Consider the following 17,363-nt stretch of genomic DNA (forward strand, 5'->3'; position numbering starts at 1 on the left):
TAGGTCGCTGGGGACATGACAGCTTCATTTATTAGGTGTCCCATGCTGACAAACCAATGTTTTCATAGTGCAAACTGCATCTGGAGTCTTCTTCTGTGTAGCATACCTAGCCTGTAGCCTGCCACCAGGTGTAGCTTGCTCAAGGGGCAGGCTGTGGCTGTGCCAGCCATCCTGAGGCCTGCTGAATTATTTCACAGCCTGTAGCTAGAAATAGAATAGTAGGATGGCCTCATATTCTATGGCCTATTCAGATGCCTATTATGTGAGAAAAGATACATATTTTATGACTGACCTTGCCTGAAAGGTTCCCTTCTTCTTTTCCTTGAAAAAGCAACAAAACAACCACCACCATAAAAACACAACTTGCTTTAAACTCTCCTAAACTGTCCATTCTCAAACTGCTCACCTACAAACACCAAGAGCAGGATTTGGGGCTTTTTTTTTGTTTAGTTTGTGGGTTTTGCTGTCTTTTTAAAAGCTGTTTTAGCTCTTATTTGCATTTCAGACTCCTTATTTTTGACAGATTTATGCAGTACTTTTTTCATTCATAAAAGAGCACATTTATGAGATTGGAGTACATAGGTAAGGGTGTTACATGACCTTTATGGTAACGGCTGTGGTTCTTGTATTTCTATTGAAGATTTCCAGAACCTCAGTAGTGTTCATCTGCTTTTTAGTCCAGGCAAAATACCTTGATGCTTTGGAAAGCAGCTCTTGAGCACAGTGTTGTGAGAGAAAGTTTGGGGCAAAAAACGCCCACCAGTAAAACAGTTTTGTCATGCAGATGGTGTATGTTTTCTGACATAAAATGTGTTTTAGCTGTTCCTCACTACTCTCTATTTAGGATTTTCTAATATCTTTAAGCAAACTTGATAATCATAATTTTGTAGCATGTATAGTAGTTTGGCCTTTTCAACAGTCTGTAATTCAAGCACGTTGCTAACTCTCTTTACATTTATTTGTATTTCTATCTACTGGTGAAGCATCTAGTTTTTTATCCTCTTATATTAAGCCTCATTTATGAGACTAACAATGTGATATTATCCCTGTAGTTTATGGATTCCATTGCCTTAAATCCTGTTCTCAAGTTTGCCTCACCAGTTCAGTGTAATCTTTCTTCTATTTGCAATTTTTCTCTAGTTGTAGTTATATATGTTATATATTTAAATATACTAGTGCATATTTAAATGCCCTGGAAAAGCAACTGATGCTTTATCTATTAAAAAGACCAAACAGATTTGTGCTTTTCTGAAACCAGTTTATCATGTGACTTCTTGGAGGTAGATGTGCCAAAGACTGGGATTTGATCACTTGCATTCAATGCCTCCTTGACCTATGCTCAAAATGAGGTATCACAGCAGCTCTGGCCTGAAGCTGCCACAGAGTCAAGAAGTCAGCTGTAAATACGTGAGGTTTCTGCTGAAGTCAGCACAGTTGACACCATTCTTTCTCCTCACTGTCTTGTAAAAGGGATGATCAGCATTCCTGAGCTGGTGCTTGGAATGCTGTAGGCTGAGCCACAGCACTCTGAGTAGCTTACATTAGCAGCTCACGTCTGAGCCAAAATCTCACTTCACTTTTTTCATCTCCTCCAGTGACAGACCCAATCTTCTAATACAGTCTGCTACACTAAGACCAAAGCATAGATGTCCTGTGCATAAAGCACAAGTCAGTAGGACATTCTTAAAAGAACTCTATTCCTTCAGAAAATGCAGAAGTGACCCTGGGGTGGCCATTTTGGAAGGAATAAAGCCACCTCTCATAATAAATCGGTTCCTAAGCTTGTGCTGAGCATTTACTTGATGGATACTGGCAGTGTATTCTGGAAAAGGCTCCTGAGTGTGGCATGTTAAAACATCGCAGAGTAGAAAGTGCCAGGAACATTACAGTTACTTGGGCAATGTTGTCTTGTTCTCAGGCCAGCTAATCTGCCCTAAAGTATACTGCAAGAATCCTCACTTGCAGATTAACCTATTCAGCATGCTGAGACTTTCTGAAAATCTGTCTGGAATTAGAAGAGGTAAGAAGTAGAATCACAGAGCAGTTTGGGTTAGAAGTACCTTCAAGATCATCTCATTCCAATCCCTCTGCCTTGAGCTAGGACACCTTCCACTAGACCAAGTTGCTCCAAGCCCTGTCCAAGTATCCCCTGGCCATGGATACTTCCAGGGATCCAGAGGCAGCCACAGCTCCTCTGGGCACCCTGTGTCAGGGCCTCCCCTCTCTAACAGGGAGAAATTTGTTCCCAACATCCCATTTATCTGTGCCCTCTGGCACTAGGAAGCCATTCCCCCTTGTCCTGTCACTTCAGGCATTTTTCTAACCCTGCCCTATCCAGCTCTCTGGGAGCCCCTTTAGGTGCTGAAAGGGGGTCTAAGTTCTCCCCTCTAAGGCTTCCTCTTCTCATGGCTGAACAACTCCAACTGTCTTACAAAGTGTAACTACCTCCGATCAATCCTTAGAATTATTTTTTTCTGTATTAGTGGAAATACAGGAATTTTTGTAACTTCAAGCCAGCTTTTAAATTTGGAATTAACACAGTTAATTCTAAATACTGTTTTCTTTCTATTATCAAAATTACCAAAAGTAATATATCTGAATAATTTTGTGTGTCTTCTGAATATTGAATGGTTTAGAGACCCTAAATTGTTAAAGTTTTCCCTCATTTCCTTATTAAAAAAAGCCAAAACAAAAAATCCCAAAGAAATAAAAAAACTAAATCAAAACCAATAAACTAACCAAATTCTCCCCTTGCCCCCTTCAAATCCCCTAAACCAAAAAATAAGCACAGAGTTCCAGTTACTCAGTTGGAAGGCATTTTGTTGTCGAGTGCCACGGGTTTATATAAGTGAAGAATCTCTGAGGATCAGTGTCTTCTTGATGATATCTGCCCTGTTGCTGCTTTGAGGACCAGGTAATAAAATAGCATAAATTAGCAGGATACTGAACTCAAAATTGTCAGAGGAAGTCAGAAGAACAATAGCAGAATACCTGCTATTGTTTAGGTACAGCAAGGACATGCTGGGGATTCACAGATGTCTTCTCAGCAAGTCAGTGTAGATTCCTCTTCAGCTCCCATTGTTGCTGCTTCATCAAAGTTGGAGAAACATGATCTTATTGCAAGTTGATGAAATCTGAATCTTGCTAATCCAGAAAACCAGCTTCTTTTTACAAACGTTTGCAATTGTTTTCTTGGTGGAGTTTGGGGATTTTTTTTGGCCTAGGAGGAATGCTAGTTCCTTCAGTAATAGTGCTGTAACTTTTGTTCTTTTTCATCTTCCAACACAATCACCATGACCAAGTCTTATTTGGCATCAAGAAGAAAAACTGCTTGTGAGAGTGCACAGCGCTTGAATAATGGTACTTTTAATAGTTTCAGGAAGACACTATTATTCATATAGATATATAAAGGGCCTGTGCAACTGAAGTATTCATCAGGGTATAAAAATCTATCCACATTCTTCCTGTGTTCCTTACAACTTCCAGTCAGCTCAAGCACTATTCCTGTGGTCTCAGCATCAATGCCGGTAAAAATAATGTATAATCAAACAGATTTCAAGGATGAATTTAATCTCCAGCTGCTTGTGCTGCTGCTTCCTTTCTGCTGGCAGGAGTTTTAATGCTTAATATATACCTTGATCATCTACTCTGCCTTGAGAAAGTGAATTATGCAACTGCAGTGGTCACTGCTTGTATGGAAGCTGTTCTCATAAAAGGTGCTTTGCTGCATCTCAGAAAAAGAGCATTTTAAATCAGATTTATTGCAGACTTTATGGTATAATCCAATATTATAAAAAACCCCAATGAAACAGAAACCTCCAAAGGCTATATTGCCTCTTGTGTGCTTGTAAGAAGCATAAAGTGTGTTATTAAAACTTCAGTCTAGGGAATTAAATTTTTGTAGATAAAAAAGAATAGAAAAATGGAGAGGCTCAAAAGAGTAATTCATCAACATCATGCACTGGAAAAACACTTAGTTTTGAAGTTAAGTGAAAGTGTGAAGGAAAAAGAATATCTGATTTAAAGATTTCAAAGATGTAGAAAATAATGAGCACTCTCCACATGAGCAAAGCATTATTTAAAAACAGGAACAGACTTTTGTGGTGTCTATACATTTTGTTTTCTGCAATAGAATATTTGGCTTTTCACATTAACATCCCATTTATTTTGGACAAAAGAGGAAGCTGTGTTTGGCAAGAATCCAGAAAAAATGGAGTTTCCCAATTTGTGTGTGATTTTCTCTCTGCAGAGCTGTTTTTACTTGGAATTGTAAATGGCTGGTTTTCTCCTGGGGCCGTTCGAGTCCGATCCGACTAGCTCTGGATCCTGGCCCCTAGCAGCCTTCTCAAGGACAAAAGCAAAAGACAAGCGCTCTCCTCTCGGGACCAAAGTCCTATTTCTATTCCTCGATAGGAGTCCCCTCGGGATTCAGGCGCCGTCCCAGGAAAAGAGAGGTTGGGGGGGGTGTGCTCCTCCCGGGACATTCAAGCTCAAGGGAAGGGGGGCGGAGGAAGGGGGCCACAGCCAATGGGATACAGTGCGGAAGGGGCGAGGGGAGGAGTAAACCTGGGACAAACCATTACCACCGGGGCTTGGGGGGGGGAAAGACCATGTAATCAGTGCGGATTATCAAACACCCAGTGCAAAACCAACAACTAAATAAACTATTTAGTGCAATACAACATGGAATATTTCTTGTCCAAATAGGAGATTTTACTTTGCTAGAGGAAAGAATTTGTGGAAGATTTTTCTTTAGGTACTTTCAATGGGTATGAGTTGGAGGGAAATAACCATTCATATGTTACAATTGACTTGCTTTATTTTTGGTGGAGGTAAGTCTGGAGGTCTGTTATTCAGGTTGCACTCAATAAATTTTCATCTCCTACTAAGAGGGATAACTATAATTAGTGTTATAGATGGATAATGAGATGATTGGCTCTCGTAATTAAAAGATAACTATTGTGTGAATATTAAGAAAAGCTTCAAGTGATGTATGCTTATGTTATTGTAGTTTAAATGTCCTCTGTTCTCCCCATAGTTTCCCTTCCCCCCCCCCCCCTGTATTGTTGCTATCAGACAGGCTGGGTTGTCTAAGACAGGTAAAAAGAAGGCGTGCACATGTGTCCCTTGCATGGGGCAGATAGGAATGGAAAAGCTTGGTGCTTAGGGGGTGCGGCATGGCAACACCTGACCTCCAATTAAGTTTAAAAAAAGCAATTTCCACCAATAAATAGCAAAGAGCTGACTGACAGACTTTGAAGGGGCCAGGGTTAGCTGATACAACCCCCATGAGCTAGCCACGTGCTATGCATGTGGGGCAGTTCCCAGCACTGCAGCTTATTCCTTATGTAGCCCTTTGTTGTATTTTTGTTAAGGTTTAATAGACCCCTTTAAATTTTCAAAGTGAGCAGTTGTCTCTCACATTAGGGAGGTGAGGAGGATATGGCTGTAGGGGGTAGCCTTGGAAAGCCAAGGGCAGATTTGAGAGCAGTTACTCCAGGTCTTCATGTTTCATGCTGAGTTCTGAGCTCAGCAAGATCACAAATTTCTGCTCTTCAAACCCACGTCTCTGACTGCTGAATGAGTGGAGCCACAGGATCTGCCAGCAACATCCAACCTTCATCTATCTCTGCTGAGCTGGGCGGGGAGGAAAGTAATGGGTTACAATTTTGCTGGACTGAGTGCAGTCATGAGTAAGTTCTAGTTCACAATTTGAAGACTCTTTTTAAAACTGCTTACCACACTTCTGCCTCAGCTTTTTATGAACTAACAAAGCAGGTTCTCTTTCCCTTCCCATCCAACTTGGTCACCCAAACCATCTGTACCTGTGCCAGATGAACTTTCACTTTCCTGGAATGAGAGAGATTTGACTTGTAAATACACACAACTTCTCATGCATGTCACAAAAGTATTGTGTGAGGATGTACTTTCCTCCTTGTGGACATAGTTCTCCTACATTAATTTTTGGGAGTTAGCTTTTAAAAAAAATTTTAGCAGTCACTTCCTTTCATTTCCTGATCATAGTGAAAAGCAAACTCTGACATTGTTTTGTTAGTAATGTTGGAGAATTCATGTACTGGGTTAATATGTCAGCCTTTCTCACAATAAATAAAAAAGAACTGTACCACATTAATGAGAATAATTAAACTGTAATATAATTAAATATGTATCTAAGCCCTGAAACTCCCCTGTGAATGATAGCTCTTACTGATTCAACTGTGTGATGAAAAAGCTTGTACCAGTTTTGTCCCAGATGACAGTCAAATACAGTATGCAGGAAGTATCTCATGTTCCACCTATGTCCAATGGCAATTTGAAATTTGGCTGAAAGAAACAGTTCTTTTCAGAGAACAAAGTCTCTCTGTGCATCAGAGCATTCCTAGAAGTCTTGGCTCTGGAAACAAATGTACCTTTTTGTAAAATATCTTGGTGCTAGGCATGTAAATTTCTGTGGTTACTTTGGCTTGCTGTATTTATTAAGACATCACACATGTATTTTACTTTTTGTGGTTTAAGAATGATATTCCTCAACTGGAAACACTGCAAACCATGAGTTGCTTGTTTGCTCCCCTCTCCTTTTCCCCACTTTGATGATTTGGAGAGGAGAACTAGAGGCACAAAAGGCAAAGATCATGGGTTGCGATAAGAACAATTTACTGGAAACAGCGATGAAAAGACAACCAACAGTAACAGCAACAATACTAATAAAAGAGTGTACAAGAAATGGTTTGCACCCAAGTTCTCACCCCTGACAATACCCGACCATTCCCCCTGCCATGCTAACTGAGCTGGCAGGCAGCCATTTCCCAAAAAATGAGGTGAGGTACTACAGAATAAGTAGTATTCTGGGTCCTGGCCATGCCCTCTCCTGGCTCCTGCAGAAATTAAACCTGTCTTGTCCAGAACCAGGACACTACATTCTATATATCATAACTTCCTTTCTGTATCAGTTTTATAATCTATGCAAATGGCAGCCAAGTAGCCTTGAGTGGCACACTTGTCTCAAAAAAGGCAATGCTAAGATTTGAGTTAAATAGAAAAACATACTTTTAGTATAGGCTTCCTTACCATACCCTGTAATTTATGCATATATTTCTTTATATAAAATTGGTGTCAGATAATTACAGTGCAAATTTTATGAAGTCTGTGTATGTGTATTTTTATTTTGAGGGGCTTTCTCCCTTCCCTTTCCCAAAAGCGGAGAAATCCATAATAAAAATAACACCTTTTTGCATCATAACAAAACTACTTTTCTCAACAGATGAGTATGCCATGAGAACATACTGTATTGGTGTATAAGGATAGAAAGGGTGTGTCTGCCAGTGATGATGTATATGGATGTGGCACCAACTGATTTCAACCAGACAGAAAATTAGCGCCCCATCTAAAATGTGGAAGAAGAAATTAGTAGTAAATGTTAATTGTAGCTTTGTAAAGCAGCTCTACCTCCTAAAGCCCAGGGAAACAATAGAGAGTAACTAAGTTTGTGTGTTTATGAGGTATTTTCAGGCATTCCTGGGAATCAGTTTTATATTTTGTCCTTGTGTAATGGATTGCCATCTACAGAGGTTGCTGTTCAATTTTTTTAAATGCCTGCCCTTGAATTGACACCTGGTATATTAAGAGTCATAAAATGCCAGTAAGACAGGCAGAACAAATGTGTCTTAATATCTTCCAACAATCTCAACAATCTATGCTAGATATGTATTTTTTACTGCCAAGCAGAAAGAACAGAAACATACTGACTAATTTTTACCAGAACAATAATCAGACATCCACCAGTAAACATGAGTGTAGGCCAGAGGAAAGCAAAGAGGAGACCTTTTGCGGGATAAAGCCTGCTTAAAATGACGTTGGTCTGTGTTCCTCCTGGGTCATAGTAACACGGGAAAGTCTGGTATTTTTTGAAATTGCTTGCAATTGTTTCTATTCGTGCTTTAACTTCTTTAGAGTTCTCCAACTTGTCTGGGACATATGAGCACTGAAATAAGAAATCAAGGTGATTCACTCTAACAAATACTCCAATAAAAAGTTTTTAGTTAAGTCAGATTGACTGAAAAAATCATGCTAGTACTGACAAAATCTTCTGTGGTTTGCCATCCCTGGAGATTGTCTTGGTTTCATTATGTCCATTTGCCATGCCACTCTTCCCTCTTTCCATCAGTATGTCAATGACCCCAGTCTGTATATTTACAGATTGGGGTTACATTGTTGGAAACCAATAACGTACATGCTCAAAAAAACCCTGCAGTCTTTGACACTGTCACTTCCTTATTACAGTGCCAAACTCCAGTTCCTAACAGAGCTTCTAGACACTGTCACAGTGGGAAAGTGTTCGTTGTGCAGAAATTCACACTGGTTTGTCAGTGTGCACAAGAATGAAGTTGTTTCACTGTACACCTCTGGTTGTAAGTAGTCGAAAAATGCACGCATGGCTGTTGGGGGCTTCCTACTTGTCTTTGTTAAACAAAACTATTTTGACTTGTAGTAATAATTCAGAGTTATTTAGTTTTCATTGGAAATAGACTTTGAAGCAGTAAATTTTTTGTTTGTTTTTGTTGTTTTTGCTCATAAACCTTTTTTCTGCAGTATTATTTTGTGTATATAATAATGCTTGAATGTACTAAACTGGGACCTGGCCAAGGCAAAAGCAGGAGTGGTTCCTGACCTGAAAATTTTACTTGCATTAATGCAAGTAGATAGGACATCAAGAAGTTGCCTCCCCTTGCAGTGAACAAGGCTTTTGTTTCCATCTATGGTAGGTAATTTCTGTTTGCTTCTTTATTGCATGTAGCTTTCCCTGAGGTGGTCATTATAAAGACATGCATTAACTAGAAAAATTCTCTTCAGCTGAAGTGTTTTATGCTATTAGGTTTGCACAGTGGGAAGCGCTAATCTATATAAATGCTTTGCACTTTTAATCTGAACATGTTTGTTCTAAATTTTAAAAGTACTTCAGTCTCAGGGATCCAAGATTCTGAATTTTCACTGATTTGTTTCTCATTTTCTGTCTAAAATGTGCATTATGTTGCAATTTTCTCCTTCTTTATTCCCTGCTTCATAATATACACCTAAAAAAACAAGTAAAATTGGAATTTGTGCTCTTACTTTGGATGGTTCTAAACTTGATGTATCTCTTGCTAATTCAACAAGCAACTGAGCAAGCCACAGCTTATAAACCATTTGTTACAATGGGTCTTCAGCTGGAAGACTTACATATTTTAAAATGTTCATAGGTGTTGTATATTCATGTTGGTGTAGTTCCTTTAAAAGTATTAACTTCATATTTAATGTAATATTTAAAAGAAAATAAAAAACTCTAGTTTCTGAAATGTTTTTAAATTGCCTTGGTTTAAGACATTATTAACATGTAAAAGATGAGTGACTCCTGCTGTTACTGAGCTGCTTGGTTTAAAAACTATCAGCCCCTCTCCTCAAAGATGTTAAGATAGTAGCAAAGAATGAGTTTGCAATCTGCAAGTACCTTAGGATTTCTTTCCAGTGTATCTTCAGTCTGGTAGAGCATAACCTCCTGTCCTGAGGCTGTCAGATTAACCCACACCTGTAGACAGGGATAAGGAAAGATTTCCTCATCCTCTGAGCCTTTTCTGTTTGGGCAGAAAACTTTGTCCTTGATGTTGGCTTTGAGTACCTTGCACACAGTTTCTGTTGTCCAAACACTACAAAAACAAAACAAAAGGTATTCCTTTTAAGCTCATCAGAAGCATCTGTTGCGAGTGGCATGTGAAAATACATCTGTGTGTGCTGGCTTGGCTGGAGTTCATAGCTGCTTCATCCTGCTGTGATGAACTGTGCCCACCCTGAATCTGTGGCTGCACCTGGAGAAGGGCTGCCATAGTGAGTAAGTTCAGGAAAGCATTTTTGTTGTTTTTGCTGGTTTTGCTGGTTTTTTTAATGCATTCTTTGGTTTTCAGTTAGATTCTGACTTCCCCATCTGTAACCAGCTTCATATTATTCAAGAAAAAAATATTGCTATGGATTTTAAAATTTGGTAGTAAATACCTGGAATGCAGTGCACTTCATATCTCAGAAATATTTTGACAGATTTCATTCAATAAGCCTCAGAACTCAGATCTGTTTTCCCCACTTCTCTTTCTCTTTATTACATCGGCCTCTTGCATAAATAAGTAGCAGGATTTTTTCTGGAAAAAGTTAATTTTTACTGTTGCTTATCCATTTTTCTCAAGAGTTACTTTTTTATTATTGTTAACACATTAAATTTTGCTCACAGAAGTACACTTTGGTGTCAAAGAAAGTCGAGTCTCACTCCAGTTCTTATGAAACTACTCTTGATACATGTATCCATCTTTTGTAATGTAATCTGGAGGCAGAAAAATAAATATGCAAATTACTGTATTTTAAAGAGAATGTATTTCAAATAGTTTTGAGGTTAAACGAGCTCTAGCAAGAAGAATGAGGTGGATGTCCTTGCTTTCTCTGTCATAATGTTGAAACACGAACAATCGAGATGCACTCCTTGTCTTGTTACTTTGATATTTTGCGAATTGATTTTGTGTGTGTAAGCAGAACTCACAAAATTAAATAAGAGGGTGGGCATTCATAACTTCTTCAGTGTTCATTATGTTCTGTAATATTTGGTGTGGCTGCCTGGGTTGTTGAAGGTGCTTATTTCTTATGATGGTTAATTTGGAAGTAAGATACAGATTCTTGAGTGAACAGTTTTACCATGACTTCTGTTGATCAAGTTTTATTAAACAAGACTCTCACCTGCCCATAAAAGAGCTTTTTTTAACTGTTTATATTTATGCAAGACTTGGCTTTTCATTGTCAAGCTTTGATAAGCATGGTTGGCTTTTTGATTCTACAGCAAATGTTTTGATTTAGTCTGTTTTGTTTAGCCCTGAGGAGAATAATTTCCTCTTTTTTGTGCTCACTGTGCCTGATGAATTCTTGCCACACTTTTTTCCTCTTCTATTTTAAATCCTTATGAGCTCTCTGAGAGCACTTTGTCTATTGTACAATGTACTTATGTATACTTTATCACTGTTTCAATTACTGTATATGATGCTAACAGGAAAAATAATAGCTTTGTTTCATAAACAAGTGACTCTTATTACCTCTTTGTGTAAAATGGCACAATGGTGATCCCAATAAAAAAGTACATCATCATGGAGCATGCAACCATTCCCAGTCCCAGGCAGAGGGCTCTTGTCTCCCCTCGCTTTTGTGCAGTCACCAACTTCTTTCCCAGCATGATTTAGAGTTGTGAAACTTGAACAAACTCTTTTGGTGTAAAATAAAATACAGAAAAGAAAGAGAAAATATGACAGTTATTGTACTTATGTAACAAATTTCTGAAATATAATTGGTGGCAGAACCGCCCCATTTTTGCAAAAACTAGAACTAAAAAAAATCCAACCAAACTTGCTGTGTTTTTTGTTATCATTAGACTCTTCTTTTACTTTTTAAATTTATCGTGTAGTACCTTAAGAAGTGTGTGTGTGTGTGTGTGTGTGTGTGAAAGCCAAGAGACTAGGTAGAAAAATCCGGTAACTTCTGGGGAGAATTCTGTTAACATTCCAATTGTCCTCAGACTTACTTCAGTCTGTTTTATGTTGCTGCTTCTCTGAAGTTAGAGTTGTTTTGCTGTATATTGGTAAAGGCTGCATGAAGGGAAAACCTTCCCAGAGTAGAAACCTTTTTATATTATGCCTTTTCTTCTGGAGTAGTTTGAAATGGTGTTGTCTTATTTCAAAAGAACTGAAATTAAAAATTTAACATTTGAGATTTCTGACTTCTGCATGTTTGCTTGGCCTTGTCAATTCAGAGGTGCTCCAAACCTCCTGTCTGATCAGTGTTGGTGTAACTCTGGGGAACTAACTCTTGGGCAGAGCAGGCTGAACCTGAGCTCAAAACTGACTGGCATTAGCCCCTCCACTCCTTTGACAAAAAGCATTTTAAATGATCCACGATAAATGATCCATAATGTTTTGTTGATGAGAATCTGAAAATTATTGCCATGACTCCATATGCCATTGAATCATTATGAGTGACATACAGGTTTCTGTAGAAATAGTCCAGAACTTTCACTGCAAGTTCAACCAATCAGCAGTATCTGCTGCACTGACAGCTGTGATTGCTCGTATGTGAGGTTTTGTTTTTTCATGAAAACATGGCAAAAGCTATTTTTATGGAAATGACAAGACTGGCAAGATTTGAGTGGGCTTTTTGGAGATAAGAGAGGAAAGCAGAGGAAAAAGGAGGAAAAAAAAAGACGTTCATGCCAAATTAGATTTCCTTTCTGTTCCGCACAAGGCAGTGGTGAACAGCTTTAGGCAGTACTTTTTCAGGATTTTAGTTTCAGGTATGTGCAATTTTTCAGTGTATATCCTTACTAGCTGGCCTTTAGGGTGGCATAGCTCCTGCCTAAATCCTCCTGTGTTCAGACTTAGATTTATATACAGTGTAAAAGCACAAACCAAAGTTGGCAAATAGCCTCTTCCGGTTATCTGTGAGCAGTTGTTCTCCAGCTGCTACCAGCTGGCAGAGCTGCAGTGTGACTACAAGTAGGAGACTATGCTGAATTTGGTGAAAGATGAGATAGCCCTCAAAGCTATGAGCATCAGCTCTTAAAGGAATGAATGGAAATATATTCTGAATGTTCTTTCCTTTCCTGCTATTTCTGGTTTTCCTTTGTAAAAGTGCCTCACTTTGACTGTTTAATGATCAAAGGAAAAAGGTATTTGAAAATTAATATCCTGCTGTTTTTAGACTGTTATAGCAGATTTTAAGAATATATTTTGAAGTTGGTAGTATTTGATATCAAAGTGGAAGGCTGTTTTTAGGTGTCCCTAGAAACTAAATGAGTTATTTTTAGAATACTAAATTTTGTCCACTTTCATATTTAAGTCCACTTTAAATAAAACATCCACATCCAGTGTGAATTTTGCATACAGCATTTTGAGAGGAATTGTTTTTCTGATGATCACATATAATTCACTGGCACTGTAAGAAGCACCTCAATTTGAAAATTGCCACAGATTAACTTTCCTTGTTTACTGCCATTTGCGTTTAATACAGAAGGTGAGCTAATGCCCTTAAGTAGGGCTGTACTCTGTTTTGGTTGGTCAGTGGGGCTATAGGTAGAACATGTAACAAATGCTCCCAGCACATTTGTGCTGCACCTGCATAGTCACGTGTAACTATGTGGAGAGGTGTGTGCAGCAAGGAAACTTGCACAGTAAGTGTCACTGACTGTTCCTTGAAACATTTCTTTTAGTTTGGAAAATGGGAACAAAAAGACTTAAAGAATTCCAAAGTACTTAAAATATCAGAATACTGTGCAACACAGTACCTTAATACCAATTGTTATTAAACTGGCTCTCCATTACATAGTGTACAGCTTGGGCAGAGAGGGAAGTGAAATAAAGGAACATTATCAGGCCTGGAGCACAGGCCCTGAGACCAAATGGTACTGGAGTAGCAGGTCCTTATAGCATCATGGGGAGATAATGATACATGAGTGAAAATTTGTGTAATTAATAAGAAACTCTTACCTACAGTAACAATGATTAATCTTTATTTTCTGTGAGAAATTGAAAAAATGAAAGGCTGGTACTGCCACTGTGGCTTGTGGAAACCTTCTAGTGTCCTAGAGCTGTTAACGTATTGAATTTTGATGAACCATAATATTTACGGAGCTGTCCCATTTACACTGAGAAACAGTGGGTTAATCAACCCCCTTGTTGCATGGAAAACAAGAACTGTGGGACTATTAACCAAGGAATTAATAAGAAATCTAATTGCTTCAAAAGTCTGCTTGAATGCCAGCCACACCTGCAGTGGATATACCACTAAACTCATCCTCCTAATAATCTAAAACTAGCAGACCATCTCTTTAAGACACAAAAGGAACTTTTATGTGTTAATAGGAATTTTTTCTTAAGTGGCCCAGAGGTTAAATGCAGTGTTGTTCGCCATCCTCACACCAGACAGACTGCCTGACCCTGGCTCTCTGCAAGGGCTGCTTAGTGATGCTGTTTGCTTGTGTTCCCCCAGTTCAGATAACTGCTTCACCCCAAAGAGAACGAGGACATGTAAATTTTGCAGAGAATGTTAAAAAGAAAGATTAATCTAAAAATATCACCCTAAGGGCTTCTATAGACATAAAAATAACCAGCTAGGTCTTTAGGCAATGTAAAACAAGGATGCTTACATCATTGTTGTGTGGCTGTAGTAAATTAACTGTAAATGTGGTCCCTAAAACTGAAATACACCTTTTCTGGTGCATTTTTTCCTGCTTTCAAATATAGAGGACCAAAAAAAACCTGTAACGCTATTTCATGCATGTACAGAAGAATTTGAGAGGAAACACAGGACTGCAAAGTTGCATACACATAGGAAACCATATTTACTTGGAATTTCTTCATTGTTTTAAAGGTTAATTTTTTCTGATTAAAAGTATCTTCTGTCTTTTTGCTCTGTCTATGTATATTAGAAGGAGCATTGAAATAGCTGGTTTAGTGTTTCCTCTGACAAAACTATTACATCTTTTAAAATTAAACACTGCAGAAGACTTGATTGGCCCAGGAAGTCTGAGTAAAATTGAACTGGAAGATGTTGAAGTGTACAAAGCAAGGCTTAGTCCAGCCTTCAAGAAAAAATGTAAATGTTTTTTTGTACTGCAGATTTTATGTGGTGGTTCCATATCTATTAGGAATGTATAAACTGCGAATGTTATGATAATGCTCCCTCTGCCTAATCTTCTTCAATCCAGTTAAATTATACAGTACATTAGCTGTGCATTTTCAATGTATAATAATTGCAGTCATAGCTGCTAGTGATAATCTTAGGGATGCCATCCGCTCAGGTTTTGAATAGTCCCCTATTTTAATTAGAGGGATATTTGATACTTGGCAGGAAGTCTCTACCTTCTCCTACTCTCTCATCTTTCAAGGAGTTTCCAGTGGTGTGACCTCAGATGGGACTTCTCTCTCAAGCTATTCCAGACTGCTCTTAATTTGCATAAGGTATGAGTAGCACTGATGAATTTACCTCACTTGCAGAAGAAAGGCTGCGGAGTCCCTCTATTGAATTTAAGTTGGGAATAAATACTAACAGTGAGATAGTGTTGTGGGTTTGTTTGGCTTTTCTTTGAGCTGATTTATCCCACACTATATGGTGAATCTTCAGTGAATATTTATGTATTGCTTTCAGATGAACATTATGTTCTATTACAGCATCATGCCAAGAAGAGAGATGCAAGTCATCTACATCTCTAAAGTGATGAAGACTTTTTAAACAGGCCTGTACCTGTTGGCCTCTATTACTTCTGCATGCAAAACAGCCATTTGTTTTCCCTGTCAAATGCCAACTTAAGCCATGTTTTATTCTCAAAACACCTTGTATAGACAAACTAAAAATTGCCAGCTTTGCTGGATTTGTAAGAGGACCACAGTACTTGGTGACAGTTTATTGGTCAAATGCTTTTTGTGAGAACCAGTAGTCAAAAGTTTTAGATTTATAAATATGAGCTCTGTACTGGTTATGTTACTGGAACAGCACTCATATTTACATACTTAGAACTCTCTCTAGGAAAAGTTAGTTGGATCATTTGCACTTGCTTATCTGTTTTCCATGGGTACTTCAACACTGCTTAGATTCTTCCTTTCTGTTTCAATCCTGTGCTCATCATTGTCTCATCTGCTGCCCCACCACTTACAACAGGCTGTAGTCAAAATTGTATTTCTGTTAGCTTCTTTCTTTCCCTTTCTGTTACTTTCTTTCCCTTTCCCTTTCCCCAGTCTCTAGCAGTTACAGGCATTTTTTGCTGGTACTGGAGAAGTTCTGTGGACAGGGAACACCAGTTTTTTCATGAAATAATAAGCTTTCTGTGTGTCTGTAACCACAAATACTGTATGTTACAGAATGAGTTGATGCTGAGCCTCGATGGAAAAGTGCACAGAAAAATTTCTCATGTAGTTGTGTTGGAAACCTAAAGCAGCAATATTTTGACTAACATGATACAACTGTTTATTTTATGAAATATGCTGTATAATCTTGCTTTATTACTGAACTGTTTACCAGATGTGTCACTAGAGTGAATTAAAGAAGTTAGATTTTTAATTGTCTAAAAACATATGCAGTTGTTTAAGACTAATTCTATTAGCTTTTAAACATGGTGGTTCTTAGAAAAAGAAAAAATGGGGAGAAAAAAGACAGAAGTTACTTGCTTAGTTCAGCTGTTCTGAAATATTTCTGGAGTACTTTTTCCTTTGATTCTGTGCTGTAGAGGGCTGCACAGAAGGAATCAGTTTAAGACCAGATTTTTGGGAAGCCTTCAAGAGTTCATGTGCCTGGTTCCTCTCTAACTTAGGGGTAGGTAAGTGCAACCCTCTAAAGTAATGCTGAAAACCCAAAGCCTGAAACTTCTAAGAGCAAAAGTGCATTTACCATTAAAATGAATAAGAACTATGGTCTTATTTGAGCTACAGGCTCCTAATTTATGAAAATATTATTGTTACCTTTGCTAACAGTTGTGAAGAATGATCAGATTGCATCCAGTTACAAAAAAGAGAACTCGGTCTGCATGCTACAGAAAAGTTACCTACCCTGTCCTCCATACTGCTGCAGATATAGAAAACCTTTTGCTTCCCCAAAAGTACTTTTTTTGCTTCCCCCACTGTACTTTTAAAAACACAAAGCTATCACATGCTCTCAAGGAAAAAGAGTTGTTTAGAAATAAACTTACAATTTTTGATGAAATGCTGCTTTCTCTGATGAAAAAAGTCTGTTACATGACAGACTTGGGATAGTAGTGGAGCTCAGAGCTGAAAGGGATTTTTTTTTTTCCTTTCCTGTACGTCGCTGGGTTTGCTTTGCTGTGGCTGAACTCCTAACTTAATTCCCCTATTACAAAGCCTTTTGTAACCATAAATGGTAAGGTATGAAAGAGCACTGTCCTTTTGGAAATTAATTGCTGGAAACCAGGAAGTCACAATACTAAGACTGAGCTTTCTCCTACACTAGAGCTCCTTTACAACACATTCTGGTGGATTTGTATTAAACTATGGGCCCACTCCATTTGTACAAGCCTTTTAGTTTAGAAATCTGACAGATCTTTTGGGTAAGATTTATGGAATTTAACTGTATTGATGACCAGTGGTATTGATTCTTAATAACCTGAGCCATTACCAGCTGCGTGGGAATGCTTTATTGCCTCTATTTTTAGTGAGTTTGGATGCAACAGGTGCTACAATTCTGACTGTACATCAGAGCCTTATAGATAAGAACATCCATCATGCCATAGGTGCATTAGTGTCTAGCATGTTCCTCTAGCCAAAAAGCCAAGCCTATTTCTGGGACATACAAACGGATAACTC

General features: G+C 38.3%; 1 protein-coding gene across 1 annotated transcript; it reads right to left on the bottom strand.

The window, feature by feature from the left end:
* Positions 1-7,385: 7,385 nt before the first annotated feature.
* Positions 7,386-16,812, bottom strand: LOC115908725 (putative calcium-activated potassium channel subunit beta). Its single transcript, XM_030957531.1, has 4 exons — positions 16,733-16,812; positions 11,100-11,265; positions 9,485-9,680; positions 7,386-7,981 (listed from the first exon to the last, which is right to left on the bottom strand). Exons 2-4 carry the CDS (start codon positions 11,234-11,236, stop codon positions 7,712-7,714), a joined length of 603 nt encoding a protein of 200 aa, XP_030813391.1. The 5' UTR covers positions 11,237-11,265; positions 16,733-16,812; the 3' UTR covers positions 7,386-7,711.
* Positions 16,813-17,363: the final 551 nt, after the last annotated feature.

The sequence above is a fragment of the Camarhynchus parvulus genome, chromosome 13 (assembly GCF_901933205.1).
Source record: "Camarhynchus parvulus chromosome 13, STF_HiC, whole genome shotgun sequence".
Classification (NCBI taxonomy): Eukaryota; Metazoa; Chordata; class Aves; order Passeriformes; family Thraupidae; genus Camarhynchus; species Camarhynchus parvulus.

Bases quoted from the DNA above. Each gene is read 5' to 3' on its own strand.
- LOC115908725 (XM_030957531.1), bottom strand. From the start codon at position 11,236: ATGCTGGGAAAGAAGTTGGTGACTGCACAAAAGCGAGGGGAGACAAGA. The intron at 9,681-11,099 runs GTAATAAGAGTC...TTGTTTTTGTAG, and splicing joins GTGCCATTTTACACAAAGAG to TGTTTGGACAACAGAAACTG. The intron at 7,982-9,484 runs GTACTTGCAGAT...TTCTTATTTCAG, and splicing joins CACTGGAAAGAAATCCTAAG to TGCTCATATGTCCCAGACAA.